Source organism: Sebastes umbrosus, chromosome 16 (assembly GCF_015220745.1).
Source record: "Sebastes umbrosus isolate fSebUmb1 chromosome 16, fSebUmb1.pri, whole genome shotgun sequence".
In the NCBI taxonomy this organism is placed as follows: Eukaryota; Metazoa; Chordata; class Actinopteri; order Perciformes; family Sebastidae; genus Sebastes; species Sebastes umbrosus.
In genome coordinates, this window is record NC_051284.1 from 12,489,688 (window position 1) to 12,510,297 (window position 20,610).

Below are 20,610 nucleotides of genomic sequence, written 5' to 3' on the forward strand. Positions count from 1 at the left end.
TGACGGTGAGCCAGCATGCACCGTACCTTGAACCTGGAATCAATTCAGCCATCATTTATTTCATTATTTACACTTGTGCTTTTCCTACTGTGACACGTCAAAATGTCTTCTGTGAAAAAGGCCTATTCACCTTTCAAAACAAAATGCAACGGCCAAGATTAGACCTTAACAGATGTGGTCAAAGCCTCTCAATACCCCTTTCCCAATTCCATTAAAATCTGAATGAGTCACCTGGAAGTTGGTTTTACAGAAATAAAACACTTTATTTATATATCAATCTGTCTTTGCTCTTGTTCACAAACAAGTTCAATATAATTTAACAATAGATGAGTTAAAAGGCTACTTGAAGACTGGCACTATACTGAGACACAATCAGATCTGGGCCTTTACTCTTTTCTTAGGCAACTGCTGGAGTAAAAACTCCTTTTCCTTTCACGCTGTGTCCCCGTCCGGGAGAACTGGTTCCAACCCAACCGTGATCTAGGCATCAGTGTACATATACATCTCCTTAACAAAAATATAAACCATTTTGATCCTGCCAGTAAATTTTGGTCATGCAAAAAAAAAAAAGACAAGACGGTACCAACTCAGCACATCATTAACAAGACTTTGAAACCATTACACAATAGATAAATTAGAAACTGTGCCATTATACAGCATACGATTACAGATTAAGCTAATACTGTGCAAATACACATTTGAGCTGTACAAAAGTATTTTGTAATATTCTGGTTAATCTCAATTCACAAAAAAAACAAAACTACATAAGACATTTTGAAAATATCACATCACATCTGATGAAACAGCAAAAATATACATCTTTCAGGTCCCTGTCTTCTTCCCCGTCTTTTTGTGCATTTCCATCTTACATTCTGCTATAGTGTCTCTGATTTGTCTACAGTACATGTTTAGATTATGAAAAAAAAAAAAAAAAGCAATGACAATCATAGGATGGTAAAATGTAAAACTCTATCAAGTCTATAATGATAATGAGCTACTTTTTCAAAGTGCAAAGAGAGCAGGTTGGGTGTGTGTAAGACCTGATGTCAGTATGTTACAATTGTCCATGCTTCTGTACCAGAGGAAATCTCACTGAGATAAGATTAAGAGCTCCTACTTTCTAAAGGACTTTCTCTTTATTGATATAAAAGTGCAGGCACTGTAAGAAATGTAGAACATCTCTGTCTTCAAGTAAGGTCAGTGTTAAATGTTCTTCTCTTCTGACGTTAGGTTGTGTTTGGATTCTGTTTTACCTTTAGGACAAGGTCCTCAGGACCTCATTCAAACCTTTTTGGACATTGGCAGGCTGGGAGGCAGCACACTCAGTCAGGACGGGCCCCATCTGGGCGTTAAGGGCTTGGCACAGGTTGGCGGTAGCACCCCTCACGCTGCCGCCGCGGCCATGAATGGTACCGCTGTGGGTGGAGGTGCCCAGGAGGTGCCACAGCAAGGGAAGCACTTTCTGCTCCACCATCTGGGGCTTGCGAGGGTAGAGCTCTGTCACGAGATCTGGAAATACAAAGTGAGAAGAAAAAAGAGTTGGTCAGACAGACATACAAACCAACTGGAGAGCCAAAAACAAAAGTGTTCGGAATTTATTACAACAAACATACCTGCGACCTTTTCGATAAGATCCACCTTTGCTTTGCCGTTTAAAAATTGAGCCTTAGTGCAGAAAGGCTGGAGAAGAAGTATGTTATCTGTCATGGAAACAAACGAGAATTAGACCTGAGCCTCTAATTTTACCTCCCATCAGAAATATGTGAATGCTCAAAACGAGTACCGAGATTTGAGATAAGTGCATTAATAGCTCCGATAGCAGCAGAGTAGACGGCGTTGTTCTTGGAGTTGAGGTGATTGTCCACGATCGCCGGGACCAGGATGTTGACCACTTGAGACAGGTTGTCCTTCAACGAGTGGATGATTTTCTGTAGAGACTCGAGGGCGTACAGGTTGACCTTGCTGTTGGACTCCTGCAGCCGGGCCTTGAACGCATCAAACACCTGAAAGAAGGGAACAAAATGTGAACGAGAGACACTTTGGTGATGTTTTCATGTTGAAACAGGGTTGTATGTTGGTAATTGTAACCCATAACAAAGAGATCTATAGGATTTGAAAACATTTTTTTTAGTACTAACCGGATATATACTGTTGATGACCATGTTGGGGTTGTGCTGGCAGTCAGTCGCTAGCTGGTCGATTCCCTTGATCCTCTCTCTGAAGTCCTTTGAACCCAGCAGACCTGAGATCTGATTGATGTATTCGGTCTTGTCTGCAATACTTTGAGTCTGAGATCTACAGCTGTAATGGCTGTTAGTCTCCCTGTAGATGATGCAAAATATATCAAATGGTTTACTTTTATAAACCCGTGAGTAAAATATGAATAACTTTGTACTTTCTATTTGCATTATGTGTTTATCTACACCTCTGCTTAAAAGGCTGAATGTAGTGTTTAGTGCAGTGCTGTTGACATTTACACCCACCTGTTGGTCTGGTTGAGCGGCTCTCTGGTGAGAGATGAGGCCCTGACTGTACCACTGCCTGGGAGGGAGCGTCTACCCCTGGCTGACTGGGTGTCTTGGGGCATCTCACCAAGACCCTAAAAAAAACAACCCAACAATCTCCAAGTAAGCTGACGGTGCGACCTTTAGCAAAATCACCATAAATGTTAGAAACACAAAATGATTGTACCTTCGTCTTGAGAGTGAAGACGGTGTCTCTGACAGTCGGCAGGTCTTTGGCGGGGATATATTTCTCCAGGATCTTGTCAAAATCGGGGTGGGACGACAGGGACAGCAGCATTCGACGGCCAAAGTACCTGTGGGTTGAACCACTATGATAATGAGAACTCAGAAACAAAGTACAGATATTAACAGTGTCTGTTTTGTGTAAATTCCAGCTTCTCAGCGACGATGCCATATTTGGCCTAGCAGATGTCACGGCCACAAATCAGCGGTTGAGTAGCAAAAGCTACTTTTGTTTTGAGATATCTATTTCAGTAACAGTAAATCATGCATCAACCATAATGCAGGTGTATTTTATATGTTGTATTGTACTGCATTACATTTAATTTTTTTTCAATTTTTTTTTTTTTGTTCTATTCCCATACATGGGGCAATAAAATATTATAAATACTTCAACCCAATAGACAACCTCATCCTCTCTGATAGTGTCAACAAAAACTGACAATTATAAGTTTGGATTGCATTAGATTAATTGTCGCCGATTTTTCTGGTCCCTAAGTGGATTTTATGGCGTGTGCCAACTAGGGCTCTCATGATATCAGATTTTCACTACACAATTATCGTGGCCAAAAGAATTCATGATAACAATATTATTGTGATAATAAAAAGGAATAATAATGCTATCAGTCAAATTCATCTTTAACTTTATTTATTGTGCATTTTATCGTTTTTTTTTTTTGCAAATGTGTAGGGAGGTGGAGAGAGAGTCTCTAACCATAATTGTATAGGATATATAAAATGAATTTAAGACGCGTTAGATTATTTACACAATATTATCATATGTGTATTATTAACAAGATATTAATATTTCGTTTTTTTAAATATCACGGTGCAAATGCAAAAGTTAAAATCAAATCTGTGTGCACAAACATGAATGAGGCCCAATGGCTCTGAAACTTTAAACACATGCAGCAACAAAAACAAAGTGGCATACCTGGCTTCCTGTGAGGAGTCTTGTGCGAGTTTGGTGACGGCAGGTAAGATTCTGTCTGTGAGATCTTTACCTCCAGACAGAAGACGGGCAGCACCAACCTTGTCGACCAGAACAGCCAGGTGCTGGGCGGTGCATTTCCTCACCACTGCGCTGAGGTGACTATCAGAAGAGTGCAAACAAATTCAGCAATCAAAGATTAAATATTTTATTTGGTGTTAAAAATGGTGCAAAATTGAAACAACTTCACTGTGTGTGTATATAGAGATGCATACTGACCCGAGTCCCCCAGAGAGTAAAGCATTGATGCCACGAGTTGGTGTGCAGTGCTGCACCATGTAGCACAGTGCTGCATCCACATCCTGCCTGATGAAGGCGTTGCTCTCCCCGGCCTTCAGCAGTAAAGCTTTAACTGTCCCGTCCAGCTCCTGGTCCATGGCCTTCTGCAGGTGGGTGTACAGGTCGCCCAGCGTACATACTGCAACCCTGGAGACACTCGACCGCAGGTTCTTCACCTGAATGAATGAATGAGGGGGACATTATTAATACCTAACGGGGAAACAGGCTCATTCCAGCATTCCTGCCAGTCAGTCAAGGCTGAGAATATGTATACCGCTAATTACTATGAGATTGAGAAATGTTCTGCAAATATTAATATATAAACCAGGAGCGAAGCAGTTCAAGTTCAGGTGGAGTAAACCAGCAAAATGAAACAGTAAAAATGATGTGAGAGTGTTATGCAACAAGTTATAGTACCTCTTGAATGAGAGACAGGCAGACATCGTGAAGCCTGCCCTGGAGTGTGTCTGAGTGGTAGAGAGCCAGACTGCGCAGGAACATCAGACCCTCGATCTTCTTCTCCCTGATGTAAAAAAAAGAGACACAGTTAGTTGCCAGTTTTGACCAAATTTAAAGATTAAGTATGATATATGCTGACAGTGGCTGTGTCAGTTTCTTTATAAAGGTACATACAGTAAATGTATAGCTAAGGATATTGTTACCCCATATGAAAAGGTTGCCTGTCTCCCTTTTCACAAGGCCCTGTTCCTCAACATTAACAGTGGTTTTGTGTCAACTTAATTATTAATGTTTCAGTTTATGTAATACATTATTAATTAAGGGGTATAAATGACACAAGCGTGTTTTGTTTGTTTTATGGGCTCATCTGATTTTGTTGTTGTTCTGTCTGGGATGTCGGGGTAGACCAGCTGCTCAGCAGCTCAATCAAGGAAAGTGCAAACAGGTTTGCCTCATTATGTCCTCTTAGCAGAGAGGGGATGGGCTCTGTTAAGATGGAGGAAGATAGGTAAGATAGTTCTGTAGTAAATTACATTCTGTAATATTTTGTGTGCTCATTGGTATGGATGGATAGATAGATTGAGATGGGCGGGTGGTAGGTTCCAGTTAGGTGAGAATGAGAAGGTAAAATTCATTCACTGCAGTAAGGGGAAGGGGAAAGGGAGTTGGCAGCTTGATGTGAGGCTGCAGCTTTCTTTTGTTTGTTGGTTCTTTAGTTTTATTGAGAGTCCTGGGTTTCATTTTTGTCTTTTCTTTCAGTAAACTTTGTGTTGATAAATGCCACTTTTTTGTTTAATGTTTGTTTAATGTTATTCTTTAGCTAATTAATACCAGTCATATGCATTTTTCAAGCTATTCTATATTTTATAAACCTCTGCAGGACCCCTGGATTTGACTTATCAGTATGATGGATCCAAACTATTGTCCTCCACAGCAGTACAGCTGAGATACTGTAACATGCACGTGTTTCTCACCAGTCTTCGGAGCTCAGCAGGTTAAAGCTCTGCGTCAGCGCCAGGTCAGGCTTGGAAAACGGACAAAGCTCTGGAGGCTCTGAGAGATTTTTCTTGGGGCCCACAGTGCCAGGGGACAGCTCATCTAAAATGGCCCGTCAGACACCACACACAACACACAGATTCGGTCTCATGTTACGTCTCTATCAGTCTGAAAACAAGCAGTGTGTGTGGGCGGCGGTGCATTAACGGTAGGTTGTCAAAACAAAAGCATTGTGGCGCATTACCCAGAGCAAACATCTTATTCACCCATGCACCGATGGCTCTGACGGTCTAATTAATGTTCCAACATTTTCTATAAACAAAGACCTGTTGAAGCACTGGTTCATCTATTTATAATGTGTTGGGATACTGCTAAATTCCCAGCCGGTGTCAGACCAACTGGGAGATGATACATAGCAACATAATATAGTGACATTTTTTGGTTTGTTTTTAGATCCACTAACCTGAGCTGTGGGACAGCGATGGTCGGGTTCTGCTGAGACTGGGGGCCCTCCTAAGACGGGACAGGTTTTTGGGGTTGGGGGGCACTGTGGGAGGGCTCGGCTGGTGGGGCGGAGTGAAGCACTTGATGGGGCTTTGGGGCACTGGTGGGCTGACAGGACTGATGGGGCTGATGGGAGACTCGTCGGAGAGAAAGTCTGCTTTGGTGGAAGCCAGTGTGCTGCCGTTAAGATGCAGATCTACATCAGAAAAAAACAACATTTCAAGTCTCTGGGTACAAAAATGATGAGCTGCATACAGTATATGGATGATACCATTTCTTTAAAGAGGATACTATAAAATACAGCACAGCATGATTCAATTCTAGTGCAATATGGCAACAAAAGTGATAAACGTATACTGTATTACGTGCTGTGTTATTTGCTTGTTTATAAACAATAGTAAAAATCAGAAGAAGTAAAACTAGCTCGAATTTAAACTTAAACTCCACATTATAAAGAAATATACATTTAAGGGTCTTATTGATAACATTTTATTGTAGATGAATATTTTCAAAAAAATAATACATCCACAGAGCCTTTAGAAAGGTGCTGTAAAAGTTTGGCTTTTCCTTAAAAAAAAAAAAAAAAGATTATGATTGTGATTTACTCATTTTAAAATTTAAAATTTTGGCAGGTCCAAAATGAATGTTTTGTTTATCTCTGTGGAAGATATTGAATGTTTGGTTCCCACTTCTAACAAGGCTTATGAGCCAATAGTAAAATAACGTTAGTATCACGTGGTATCTCTGGGTCAGTTAGTGTGGCAAAAACGGATAAATGGTTGAGGTTGACTGGCAACGATTTGTTGTGAAGTAAATGCAATAGAACAGGGGCGGGAGAATGCAACATCTAGTGGCTGAATGTTATCAATGTTATCAATAGCACCTTTAAGCAAAGTAAAAAACAGTTGGTTAAGGTTTCAAAATCCTTCTCTTGCCTTTGATGATTAATACTCTATTCTCCTCTGTGGGTGAGTCTGACAGCATCTGTCTGACGCGGTGGCGAATCTTGTCTCGCGTGTGGTCCGCTTGAGCGCACTGCCCCTCCTGCTGATCCAGACACTGCAGCCGCGTCTTATCCCGATTAAATCTTGCATTCTTCACCCTCTGCTGCACACGCAGTGGTAGAAAACACACCAGATGGGACTTTGGTAACCGGAAACTTTGTATGACGTACGTATGATTTAACGCTGGACGAAGTGTGACTAACCTTAACCTCGTCTGGACGTGGGCTGTCATCGCCATCTAGGTGACTGCCAGACAGAGCGTGGCTGTAGATGCCTCCTGAGGGATCAGTGGGGGGTTTGGCTACAAAATCGCCCTGATCGAGTGACGAGGCGACTCCTGGACGGCTGGAGGACACTGCGGTGCCAAACATGCCTAAGACGAAGCGTGAGGGGGACATCTGCAGTTAGCTTAAATGTATTTTCAGACAGGTGGACATGGGAAACATGTCTCTTGCCATTCAATCTGTTGTAAAACAGCACTCAGCTAGAACACCATGCCAACAAAACAGAATATTGGACAACTGAATAATACCTCTCCCAATGACTCCTTCAGGCATATCCGTGGCTGGTGAGGTCCTGCTGCTGTGGCTCTGAGATCCTAAGAATCAAAGGAGATGTATACTGACTGATTATTTAAGCTGACAAAATATTGTTACCAGGTAAATCCAGGAAAAAGCTCTGTTCAGTTTGATATCACCGTTGACTGACCTTTAGCAGGCTTCAGAGCTCTGACGGATTCACGGTAGGCTGGTTTGATCAGCGGAGGGGACGGTCCTGTTGCCTCTTCCTCAGTTTTGATTGTTCCGTTGGAGTAAGTGACTCTCTGGCCAACGACACCCACCTCAGACGACAGCTCGTTCCTCTGAGACAATCCTTGAAAAAAAAACAAGAGAACAAAGATGTAAATAAGATAATCTAAACAATAAAACAGATGCAAAACCATGTCCTCCCTTTTATACCTTGAAGGCTGCTGAAGTCCATGGACACAGAAGACCTCAGTTTTGCAGAAGGCACTCTTGCAATGCGAGGTTTCATTCCTGAAGAGTTTCCGGAACTGTTGACAGATGTGACGAGTGAGAAATTATGCGAGAAAACTGCTTAGCAGTTAGCACTGTTCAACACATTGTCAAACACCCCCAGATGGGTACCAGGTTATTGCTGCTTTAACTTGACACCGTGTCAACATTTACTCAATTAACTGAGGCATAAAAACAGGTGCCTGAGCTGACTAATGTCCGGACATATTGTAATCCCCATAACATCATTTTTTTCCCCTTAATATTGCTTATGAACTTTTGCTAACGATGGATCAAGATCCAATCAGATCATCTAGTCTACAGGAGGCACCTATAGTCTATGCATAAAGCTTGTATCAATCACAATATCAAGATGTATGAATCTACTCAAACATGCAGCAAAATGCAAATCTTTTACCTGGTTTTGATGCCATTGAAGCTTGAGTTGGCGACTGAGCTCAGACTGGAAAGACCACTCTCGCTGGCTGAGCTGGTCAGCACTGGAGAGGTGTGTGATGGTGAGTCCAGACCCAGGTCCATCCTCACAGCAGAGTCAGGGCTGTCTGGATCTGAACTGCTGAGGCTCACTTTGGCCCTCTTCTTGGCAGCGCTGTTGCGCAACGAGCGCAGGGAGTTCAGCATCTGTGGGCATGGAAAGGAATGTTATTAATGGAGCCAAACTTCACCCCCCTGGACTAGCAGACTGTGTGTTTGCTGACCTCCTGCATGTCCAGAGGATCATCCTCTTGCTGATCTTGCGCCATATTGATGCCATCAGGGTCCAGATGAAGATCCCTTTCTAGTTGCTGATTCTGAGGGCTGCCTGGAGCATAGGACCTCTGGCCATTATGGGACTGCACCTGCTCTGCTGTTGGGACAACTGGCGAGATAGATAGAGTTGCCCTGGTGCTGCTCAGAGCCCGGCGGAACGACGAAGTGGAGGAGGAACTCACGAGGGAGGCGCGAAGAGGTCGGGGAGAGCATCTGCTAGAAGGATGGTCTCCTGAAGGGGTAGAACATGGAGGTTAATAAACAGATGATACAAAGAGGCCACAAGACTTTTCTACTAAATTTACCCTTTGCTGTGACTGTTGTGTCTCTCCAGGGACTGGTGTCTCGCTGGTGAGGGCTGTTCTCTCTCTTGTTGGGCCATGTGTTGGACATAGAGAGGGAGGAGTCTGCACGACGGCGGGAGAGTGTCGGAGTAAGCACGCCTCCTGGGAGTGTAGCCAGCGGGTAGGAGGGCAGCAGGAAGGATCCGGATGTGGTGGGGTTCGAGGGGAGGGAGAACGTGCGCTCGACACTGGGGTTCCTCGAGAGCGTACGTCCCTTTGGTGCCACTGTGAGACAGAGTATTCACACGTCAGGAAGCATGAAATACTGAGTAGATAAACGGTAACCAAATGGAAATATGGTTCATGACTGTCTTGGTGTTGAAAACTGTCCATTTAAAAGGACTCAAGTGCTTTGTTATTCTACCTTTCATAGGGAACTTTAAAGGGTTTTTAACAAGCAGATTATTTTTATGATTCCTTACCAACATCTGGGTCAGAGAAGTTGGTGGTTTTAAAGATGTCGGGGTCTAAGTTGAGGCTTCCACTTCTTCTGAGGCGTGCAGGGGACTCCCTCCTTCTGGAGGATTGCGGCTTCTGAGGCTGTGCAGAACCTAGATGGAAATTATATTTTGCACTTTATACACACACTTTAAACCTGAAAGGGTTGCACAATACTCAACTTACATGACAGTAACAACCCCTCTGGAAACCAATGATTTTAAAGTGTATTGTACAGAGGGGGATACAATTGTGGTCACTATACTTAGTTTTCTTTAATTTATTGAGGTTACAATACTCACTTATGTTCTGTCATCAAGCTGTATCATATACTGTACTATAGTAAATTATATATATTATTAATTATTAGTCTGATGTGAACCCAGAGAGACTGAAGTTGGGGGGTGTTACTGTCTTTCTGTGTTGGTTTTGACTCACAGCTCAGAGTGACTGAAGAATGCTCGCCAACAAGAATTCAGGGCTACATGATCAATCCCATTTTTAACACATATAATGACAAATGAGAATAAAACTGTAGACTATCCCAATGCTGAATGTAATTTACAGTAAGAGCTCGATCTGGTGGTATCATGGGGAAGAATTTAGCCTTTTTGAAAAATGCTTCTGGTGGTCAGTTCTACTCTTTCCAGGGTCTTCTAAAACCTTATTTAATACATAATTTAATGTCTGTGCTGGACCAAATGTCCACATCCAGCAAAATTAACAAATGTCCCTGAACTTTTTGGCTGAGATGTTTCTTCTTGAACAGTCCTTAAATTCAGATATAATTATAAAAAAAAAACAGATCTTGACCGAGGATTGAAGGCATTGGAGAGATTACACTAATGTTTAGATTGTTTGCTTATCTGGGGCGGTAAATAATGCTGGCAAACCTTGTAACCGTAATTTCAAAAAATTTCAAATCTAGTCTTGCCTGTGAGAACAGACTGTTCGGGAACACTATGAGGAGGAGGTCACACACACACAGCAGTAGCCATAAAAAACAGACATTTACACAGTAACGTTACACAAGCACATCTACTACACTTAAAATCTTAATTTAAGGATTACCACGAGCGTGTGAACAGATTACATAAAGTACAGTAGAAGCATTGGAATGAATGAATCAACATCCTACATAAAATTCACTGAGGTGAGAAACCAAATCACATTTTGAAACATAACATTTTGGCAATTAAGTAGGCAACAATGCCTTTCCGCTCATAAAAATCTGTTGATTCCCCATCACTGGGCTTCTTTTTACTGCTGTTGGCAGGTCATTCTTAACTTGACAGCACTGACAAGCTGCTATAAACCTACGACCCTTTGCTAATGCCACACATTTGCTGGGCTTGATTTTCTATTGCAATCGGCTAATTGCACCCAGAGTATAAATCCCATGTAGTAAGGCCTACGTTTTACAACATTTCGGGGTGGATTATGCTCACACAATAATCCTGCCTCACTGCGACATGCTCTGAAACGTTTACTGAATGTACTAGGATAAAAGTTGTTCCACGTAGAGCATACAGTGTATCTGTCCATGTGAACATTTTAAGGTAAAATTAATAGAGTTTGACGACTATTTTCTGATAGGATTCATTGTGTACGTAACATTCCAGCAGGCTACAGTTTAGAAACAAACTAAACAGTTTGGGAACGTAATGGTCTCTTCTGGCATGTTGTGAAACTGGTATGACACTTGTCTGCCTTGCAGCTGTGCACATCTCAGGGCTTTTGGTGACATGTGGCACGGTGACTCCTCTGACTCAGCATGCTAATCCCATTTAGAGCTGCTCTATATTGAGTCCGGCTGAAGTTGACCATGATGACCACCAGTCAGCTGTACTTGTCACCTGGGCTCGTATGGAATAAATGTGAGTGTTATGTTGAGAGGAGGTAGTATTGGCACTTACTGAAACTGGGTACGTAGGTCTCTGGACTCAGCTTCCTGGACAGGGGGAGGAAATCCTCATTGGCCACCTATTAGTAGACAGAAAATGATTTCCTTTAACAGCAACAACAGAGGGTGAAGTTCAATGTAAAGCAATCCTTAAACAAACAGGAATCTGAGTGTAATTCTATCCACTGGCCTGAACAAAAGGATGTAGCATAGGTTCCAGCTCAGACAAGAGACTCTGGCTTTTGGGTGGATCTTCTGCTACTGTAAACAGACTTAACTGCAAATCACATCTACTGTTCTCATGAAACTTTAACTGCAACCTGTGAAACTTTGATTAAGATAAATAAATCAAGTAGAGATAGAATTATGACAGATTTTTGCATCTCATCCTCTGAGAGAGAGAGAGAGAGTGGCTGAGGTTAGTCCCGCTGCCTACAACCTGATAAACAACACTCAATGTGGAGCACTTGGTGTGATTGCAATCAACACTAGAGCGGTTAAATAAGCCATGTTTTACAAGCATAACCCCGTGAAATTACCAATTTAGTGTCACGCCCCCTTCAGTAAGTGTGCCGTGTGGTAATGGGGTTGCTGGGAAACAGACACTGCTGTAAACAGAAGGTTTTTCCAAATGGAGGCTCTAAGCTGGATAATGGTTTCCAGAACAAAATATGGTCAATTAATACCTCGTGAAACAACTAATGGATATTATTAGAATAGAGCTGGTAGTGGCTTGTGTTTAACAAATCATTCCAGTGTGTTAGCTAATAAAATGTGTTATAGTATGTAGGGCTGCAACAATTAATCGATTAGTTGTCAAACAATAAATTATTCTCCATCTCTTTTGATGATAAATTAATCGATTTGAGTCATTTTTAAGAAACAAAAAAGACAAAATTCTCTGTGACAAGCTTTTTAAATGTGACTTTTTTTTGGTTTCTTTACTCATCTATGACAGTAAACTGAATATCTTTGAGTTATGGACAAAACTAGACATTTGAGGACGTCATCTTAGGCTTTGGGAAACACTTTACGATATTTTTCACCATTTTCAGACATTTTATAGATCAAACAACTAATCGATTAGATTAATCAACAATGAAAACAATCGTCAGTTGCAGCCCTATTAGTATGTATTCCACATTACAGCCTTTAACCAAACAAAGTGGTAAGTTAACACCATGATTTTCACACAGCTTATTCTCAAGACATCGGATGCTCATCGTTGCTGTGACGGTGTCGCTGTGCAGGGAAATGAGTCACCTACTGCATTTCTTCCAAGAATAGTGTCAGTGATACCGGAGTGCTCTGAGATTTTACCTTTCTATTCCTCCCTCTTTTTACAATGAATTGAGAGCCATATATTCAACGATGCAATTCAGCCCATTGTTACCTAGTCAACAGATACGGATTAATTTCTAATGCAAAAAAAAAAGAAAAGAAAAGAAAAGAAAACCTCTCATCAAGCATTATGAGCTGTCTAGACAACACGCAATCATACGCACAAGCAGAGGTTGATTGACATGATGAGGACACTGCAGATCTGTGTCGTAAGATGTGTTAAGATATAGCTATCTCTCTGTTGCACTACTGCATCATGAGAGATACAGCTATATTTAGGTTTTTTCCCACCCAAACTCTCTCCGAGGAAAGTGACACCTCTAAGATTTCTCTTTGGACCGGTGCCTTTGGGTGTGACTCAGCTTGTTCGAACAACAAGTGTGCAATTCTGACAGTAAACAAACAAACAACACCCCCGACTTTTGAAGATGAATTAATTTTTGCGGAGGTTTAGCCTTATCATTCCTCTGCAAACCAAGCAAAACTAAAGGGAGGCGGAAAAGACTATAAGGGAAGCACAAACATTTCTTTCATAATATTTGCATTGACTGCACTTGCTGACTGATTGAGAGCAAATCAACATAAGATACCCTGCAATTTCAAAGTCAATATGAAAAGCACTCTGGTGCTCTTAAACCTTCTGTAGAGGCAGTTAACAAATGACTGATTAAGCACTGATTGCTTTTGATTTCAAAGAGTATTTTTAGAGAAAAAAAACACTGCTTGTTGAGTCAATAGCTGCCTCATTAATGTCAATCAATGGGAACTAAAAGGACAACATTTCCATCTGTTCTCTGGGTAGAATAACCTACAAAACACCAGGGTATCCCTGTAAGATGTCTTATTTTAGACTTAGTCAAAACACATGCTAAATCTGGGTCCCAGATGGCTTAATTATCACAAGAGAGAACATCAACAGTGCTGATGGACCCCACCTTTTCAGAGCACTTTCCATTCATGTTACTGCATTGCTGCTCATTCTCAGTGGATGAGAAGCTCGACATCTCCCAGGGTAGTTTGTTCTTCCCTTTACCCGCGCTGACGATCCTCCTCTGAAGTGGAAGGTCATCAGTGAGGGAGCCCAAGCTGCCATAGCCATACAACCGGTCGCAGTCCGGTTCAGTTCTGTGGCTCCTGGCACTGCTTACCCGCCCTCCGTTCATCACCCAGTCCAGATCAGCTCCAGAACCATACTGCAGGGTGCACCGGTGTCCTGGTTTGGGTGCCACCAAGCCATACTCCACTACCCCCTCTGAGGAGAGTTTGGGGAGGACGTGCCTCGCTCGTCTCGCTTGCACAGCTGCCATAAGACCCTCTGCATCCTCGTTGAGTTCAACCATGTCCACCGCTTTCATTAGAGGCTGCTTTTTCCCTGTGTCGAGGCAATAGTCAAAAACAGCAAACAGCTCAAGGGCGGCGTGGCGGACCTTCCTCTTGCTGTCTGCCAGGTATGGTGCCACCTCCAAACAAAGCTTGGGGATGTTGAAATCTTTCCTAGGATGAGTGAGCATAGCTGCCATGATGACGTTAAGGACATCTTCCCGAACCCTTGAATTCTTGTGTTTCAAGTTGCCAGTGACAAGATCCAACACTTGTTGTGGTGCAACAGTTTTCATCAGTTGTCGGAACACGTTCATGTACTCATTTCTGGTGACGGTGCGAGTGTCCCCGAGGGCCTTCAGAGCCACTAAGACTATGTGTTTGAAATATCTGTCTACGCCCATGTCTAACTTCTGAATGAGCAAGTTTAAAACTTGCAAGGTGCCATACAACACTTTAAAATTACTGTCATCCAGGAGTCGAGGGAGAAAGTTGATGAACTCCTCAATGCTACCAGACGGGACTGATTTAATGTCCACTTCTGAGAGGATGTGTTTGAGCTCTTCCACCCCATTTGTGCGATTCTGGTAATTCTTCAGGTCCAGAAGCAGCTGGTGTAACTCCTGGGAGATCAATCCGGGTATCATCATTGATTTATGTTATATGGTTTGTGCTCAGATTTGAGAATCCAAAGAAGCAGACACAATCCTGTGAGGACAATAATATTCCTCCAGTTTACTTGGTGATTTCATCCTGAGTGGTTGGTTGATGGAAAACCACTCTCCTGTTTGTCAAGCTGTGAATGCAAAACAGAAAATTAACAGGTAAGAATTGCCATTTGGTTAGAGCAAAATGAGGAGCAAAAGGCTTCGTAATTACAATGTATTAAATGAATAAAGTGTGAAATAGCCAATATGTCTTGTTTGTTCCTTGTTACTGATAGAGAGTTCAATCATCCAATCCACCAAACAACTCAAAACAAGAGTCAATACCAACAGGAGAATACACTGTTTACCATTGGCAGAGCATTTTGGCAGATTTTTCTTGGGCGCTACCCACATAATCAGCTGTGCTGCTCATCCCACAAATGCATGATCCTTACAAGTTGGACATCATTGTGAAGGTAAATAAACAGGCTTTCCAACCATGTAAAATACAATGCCAATTAGCATCGTAACAACAGAGAAATAATTCACCAAACACAAGTTTCCGAACTTTTTTTCTCCCAGTTTATATAAACATGTTACACAGCCACGTTAACTAGGCGTTTAATGGAGGAAGTGTCTTGTTGCTCCTCACTATGATCGATCATGAACTAACGTTAGATTAGAGCAGCTATTCTCAACCCCCTGTGCCGGGGCCCACTGGTGGGCCTCAGAGTGCCAACTAGTGGGCCGCGGAGGTGCTGTCAAATGGTTGGCGGGTTTAAAACTAGCGGAAGGATACTGGAATGATATGAAACTAAAAATTCTAAGGAATCTATTGGTCACAACCATGCCATGCTAGCTTTTCAGGAAGGAAGCTGAATAACACTTAAAAGTTACGCTAAATTTTGGCGAGGAAAAACTGGCATGGCCATTTTCAAAGGGGTCCCTTGACCTCTGACCTCAAGATATGTGAATAAAATTGGTTCTATGGGTACCCATGAGTCTCCCCTTTACAGACATATATGTCACAGATGCAGTGACACAAAATGGAGCGGTTTTCTTTTTAATGAAAAGTGATGTTGGTAGACAACCCTGCACCAGTAAAAGCTCCAAAGCGTGTGGTGTGGAAATGTGACCCTGAATAGTTTGGATTCATAATGTCAGGGAATGATGGGAGAGGGGAAGCCGAATATGTATGTGGGTCAGTACACCTGACAGTGGCATATAACAAATATTTTATAGCTCATTTATTTGGGAAGGTGGTCCTTGGGAATTATTTTAACAATCAGACGTGGACCTCAAGATATAAAAGGATGAGAACCAACCACCAGAACATTTTTCCCCCCAGTTTATATAAACATGTTACACAGCCATGTAACTATGCATTTAATAGAGAGAGTGTCTTGTTGCTCCTTCACTATGATCATCATGAACTAACGTTGGATTAGAGACTGGACACAACCACTTGTGGCTTGTCAAGCACGATAGTTACCAGCAGAATGAGTGATATAAACCTTTACTACTGTGTTATTACCATACATTATCACCCTGCTAGTGTATTGGTTCATATTATAACCTTTACTGCTGTATTATAACGTTACATGATCTGCTAGTGTAACATTATGTGTGTCTATTGGAGCCTTAGAGCCACAAGTAATGCCTTCAATGGGTTTACAATCCCTGACTAACTTACACGTTACCGTTAAGCAGCTAACTAACGTTACATAGAACCTCAACTGGTGCTAAGCTAACTAGATAACTAATAGTAGTTTCAGTGGTTTCGTGCTGTGCTGACTGGGCTAGCAAAGTTAGAAAAACACCAAGAAAACAGACCTTTCATTTCTCCCCCTGGTCTTCTTCTTCCTCCGCGACGCTCGACGAGACTATCTGATGTTACGTCGTCCAAATGTCCATGTCATGCTAACGTTACAGTCCTCTTCTGAAGTAGTGCAGACATTTTTCCTCTCCTGGTTGTTTGAGCTGTGAGTGTTTGAAAGATACAGAGGTATTCACACAGAGAGAGAGGAGAGACCACACACACTCACACACTCAGAGAGAGAGGAGGCAGCAAAATGGCGCATACATGTCGCAAACTGAGCGCTTCCATGGTGACGCGAGTTCTCCAGGCTGCTCGCTCTATCATCAGCACGCACGAGCTGCAGCATTATATACACACTGTGTGATGAAGAGTCAGACAAAGTGCACAAATATTAGCATACTTAAAGTACCAAACATAAAAGTACTCATTATGCAGAATAATGTATATTATTGTATTCTAATTTATTGATGCATTAATGTTTGCATCACTTTAATGTTGCAGCTGGTTAAGGTGGAGCTCATTTTAATGACTTTATACTGCTGGGTAGTTTAATCTATAATATTACATTATTTATTAGTTGATTATATTTTGTATTAATAATCTGAATCTGTAAAGTAACTAAAGTTGTCAGATAAATGTAGTGGAGTAAAAAAGTCTAATATTTCCCTCTGAGATGTAGTGGAGTAGAAGTAGAAAGTAGCAGAACATGGAAATACTCAAGTAAAGTAGAAGTACCACAAAATTGTATTTAAGTAATTAGTTATTCCACCACTGTGTACATTTTATTTTGTATTTATTTATTTGACCTTTATTTAACCAGGTAAAATCAATTAAGAACCAATTCTCATTTACAATGATGACCTGGCCAAGAGGCAGCAGCAAGAGTATAAAAACACAGTCCACACAAACGACACAAACAGCACAGATACAGTACAGTATGACAAACATACAGCATGCCATATGACAAGACATGAGAAAATATATATATGAGAAATTATACTGTTGTGTTTTTCAAAGCATTATTTACTCTTCCTGTTGGAATAAAGTCATTGTTAATTATTTAACTGCAAAGTAGTAATGTGTTTTTGATACCTTCACTTTTTTTGCATTAAATCATACCGGGATGTTTACTGAAATTGATTGGATGTGGCACAGCCCTACCTAGAACAAATTCCACCAGTCGCCACTGAGTCCAAATATTATATATAACAGGACTTAAACAGCGTGTAACACATAGCCTTCATGTTGTGCAATTTTCATCTAGTTTTGAACTCCACATGTACATGTATGGAGGACCACAAGAGTCACAGTAATAAAGCTTTTCATTGATTAATAGCTAATTGTGCAATAGAAATAAGGCATTTATAAACTTGTTTATAAATGTATTTATTTTTTGGAAAATTATTTTTATTCCTTTTTTTTCCAAACATAGCATAACAAACATAACAAAACATAACACCGGTGCCATAATTTTAAATTTTAAATAGATAATTCATACGACACCTTCTCACACAAATAGTACCTCAATCATATATCTTATACTGTATATTCTGTATATGTTCTTAATGTATATGTTCTTAATATGCCTTGTAAAAAATTATTTATTTTATATATAACAGGACTTAAACAGCGTGTAAAACATAGCCTTCTTGTTGATTTGTGCAATTTTATCTAGTTTTGAACTCCACATGTATGGAGCACCACAAGAGTTACAGTAATAAAGCTTTTCATTGATTAATAATGAATTGTACAATAGAAATAAGGCATTTATAAACTTGTTTAAAAATTTATTTATTTAAAAATTGAAATAATGTTCATTTTTTATTGTACAATTAGTCATTACCCAGGAAACATGCCCATGCGGGCCCACTGTGGGAAAGTGTGGGTTTACTGTGGGCAATGTGGGCAGGGGCAAACCCACACTTATCCCAAGTGGGCCCCCCGTGGGTTGGCCCATTTGGGCCCCGAATTAGATTTTTCTGCGGGCAGAACCCACAGTGGGTCAAAGCGTGGGCAGTGGGGCCCCCACTGCCCACTGGGGCCTGACCTGGGCCCCAAAGTGTGAGGCCCACATGTGCCCCGCATTTCACGATGGTAACAAGGCCCACAGTGGGCTGGCCCAATTTTCTGCCCGCAGTGGCCCCACACGGGCCCCAAAGGGGCATGTTAGGTGGGTAGGGCTGTGTATTGGAAATAATCTGGTGATACCATACGTATCATGATACAGGAGTAACGATTCAATATATTGTGATATACTGCGACAATGTAAACAAGGCGATGTATTGCGATTTTAGGAAAACTTTCATAGTATAAAGAACACACCAGAAATACACAATGGAAGTGTAGGGAGCTCCAGATGTTCTGGAAAGAAGTTCTTGAGCTGATTTCTGAATTGACCGAAAGTGTTGTTCCCATTGAAGCTAAAATATGTTTGTTACATATATACCCTGAAGACTTTACAGTAAATGTAAGGAAACGTTAACTGATTAATTTCTGTTTACTACAAGCCAAACGTGTATAGCTTTAAAATGGAAGGATATTCTGAGACCTAACTCTAGTCAATGGATTAAAGAGATGTCTTCTAGTCTGGCATTAGAAAAACTGACTTTCATAGTAAGAGGTAAATTGAGGATTTTTATATGATGTGGAAACCTTTCATACATTTTATGAACGGCTTGACTGTAGATCCCTGTGATCGGATAAGGATTGGTGCTACCACCGTCACTCCAAGGTAGCTTGTAATTTGTATCATTGCTGGAGCAGGATGATTGTGAATAGGGAGATAGAACAGGATGATGACTGAATTGTGTACTGATTTTTTTAAATTGATTATATGTGTTTTGTATGTGTATGTACTGCGTGTGTGTATATGTATGGATATATGTATACAGTATATATATGTATATATATAAATAGATTTTATTGTTTTTAATTTTATTTTTTTAACTGGTGTATATTCTTTATACTTATTTATCTATTTGTTTTTTTGTATAAAATATGTTTTTTGCTATATCTATACTGGCTTATTTTATATTAATATTAGGTTTGTTAAGTTTTTTGTACTCAGAATGTTATTATTGGGGACGTTTGTGAATGTGTGTTCTGTTGTTTCAAAATGAAAAAAACAAACAATAAATATAATATTGAAAAAAAAATGATTATATATTGTTTCTAGTAGTATCTCCATTAACAATTTAAGTTCAGTAAAAGTACAACATTTTATCAACAACATATACTCAAAAGGACTAGTAAGGATTTTTTTTTTTCTTGATATAATACTTACATATTCATATGCAGAGTGTTATTGTGTGTGAGTGTAATATTATGAGTGAAATATTGTGTATAAAACTGTATAAATTTAAAGCAAAGTAAGTATATATAAAGTGTGCTGCTTAAGTACAGTACTTGAGTAAATATAATATTTGCATTGTTCATTTCATTGTTAAAAGCTTTTTTTTTTAGCATAACTACTATTCTACAGTAAATATCACATAACATGGGCGCATTTTGTAAATCATTATTCTAAGGCAGTTCCCAGTGATGATTTGTACAAGAAATATATTTGAGAAAATATACACTTTTCTTTATGACATTATAGCACAAATAACAAAACAAACAGAAACCTACAATACATTGTAAGGGATGACACACAAATGAACATGAAGGATAATTTTTAAACTAGTAAAAGTTCTCCATTAAGAACTTAACTTCAGTAAAAGTACAAATTTTGTATTTTTTTTTTAAAAATATGTCTTAATATAATACTTACATATTCATATGTGGTGTGTGTGTCAGTGTGTGTGTGTGTGCTTTATTGTTATCAAAATGGTCTGTAGAATAATGTTTTTATTTCCTCTAAAAATACTTGCAATATGTCAGATTACATTCTTACACAATAACACTCTGCATATGAATATGTAAGTATTATATTAAGAAAAAAATAAAATCCTAACCAGTCCTTTTGAGTATGTTGTTGATAAAATGTTGTACTTTTACTGAACTTAAATTGTTAATGGAGATACTACTGGAAACAA

At 40.3% G+C, this 20,610-nt stretch overlaps 1 protein-coding gene across 2 annotated transcripts; it reads right to left on the reverse strand.

The window, feature by feature from the left end:
• Positions 1 to 238: 238 nt before the first annotated feature.
• On the reverse strand, positions 239 to 16,870 carry LOC119474375 (TOG array regulator of axonemal microtubules protein 1). Of its 2 annotated transcripts, none has more exons than XM_037746379.1 (23): positions 16,591 to 16,870; positions 13,726 to 14,906; positions 11,463 to 11,529; positions 9,531 to 9,659; positions 9,070 to 9,333; positions 8,713 to 8,996; positions 8,412 to 8,635; positions 7,937 to 8,031; positions 7,686 to 7,850; positions 7,510 to 7,575; positions 7,181 to 7,350; positions 6,909 to 7,077; positions 5,933 to 6,169; positions 5,448 to 5,571; positions 4,432 to 4,537; positions 3,955 to 4,190; positions 3,679 to 3,837; positions 2,692 to 2,818; positions 2,484 to 2,599; positions 2,139 to 2,322; positions 1,784 to 2,003; positions 1,614 to 1,700; positions 239 to 1,509 (listed from the first exon to the last, which is right to left on the reverse strand). In XM_037746379.1, the coding sequence occupies exons 2-23, from the start codon at positions 14,758 to 14,760 to the stop codon at positions 1,256 to 1,258; spliced, it is 4,518 nt and encodes a 1,505-aa protein (XP_037602307.1). In that variant the 5' UTR covers positions 14,761 to 14,906; positions 16,591 to 16,870; the 3' UTR covers positions 239 to 1,255. The 2 variants fall into 2 exon arrangements, with proteins under 2 accessions (XP_037602307.1, XP_037602306.1); XM_037746378.1 differs by having other exon boundaries at positions 6,909 to 7,080.
• Positions 16,871 to 20,610: the final 3,740 nt, after the last annotated feature.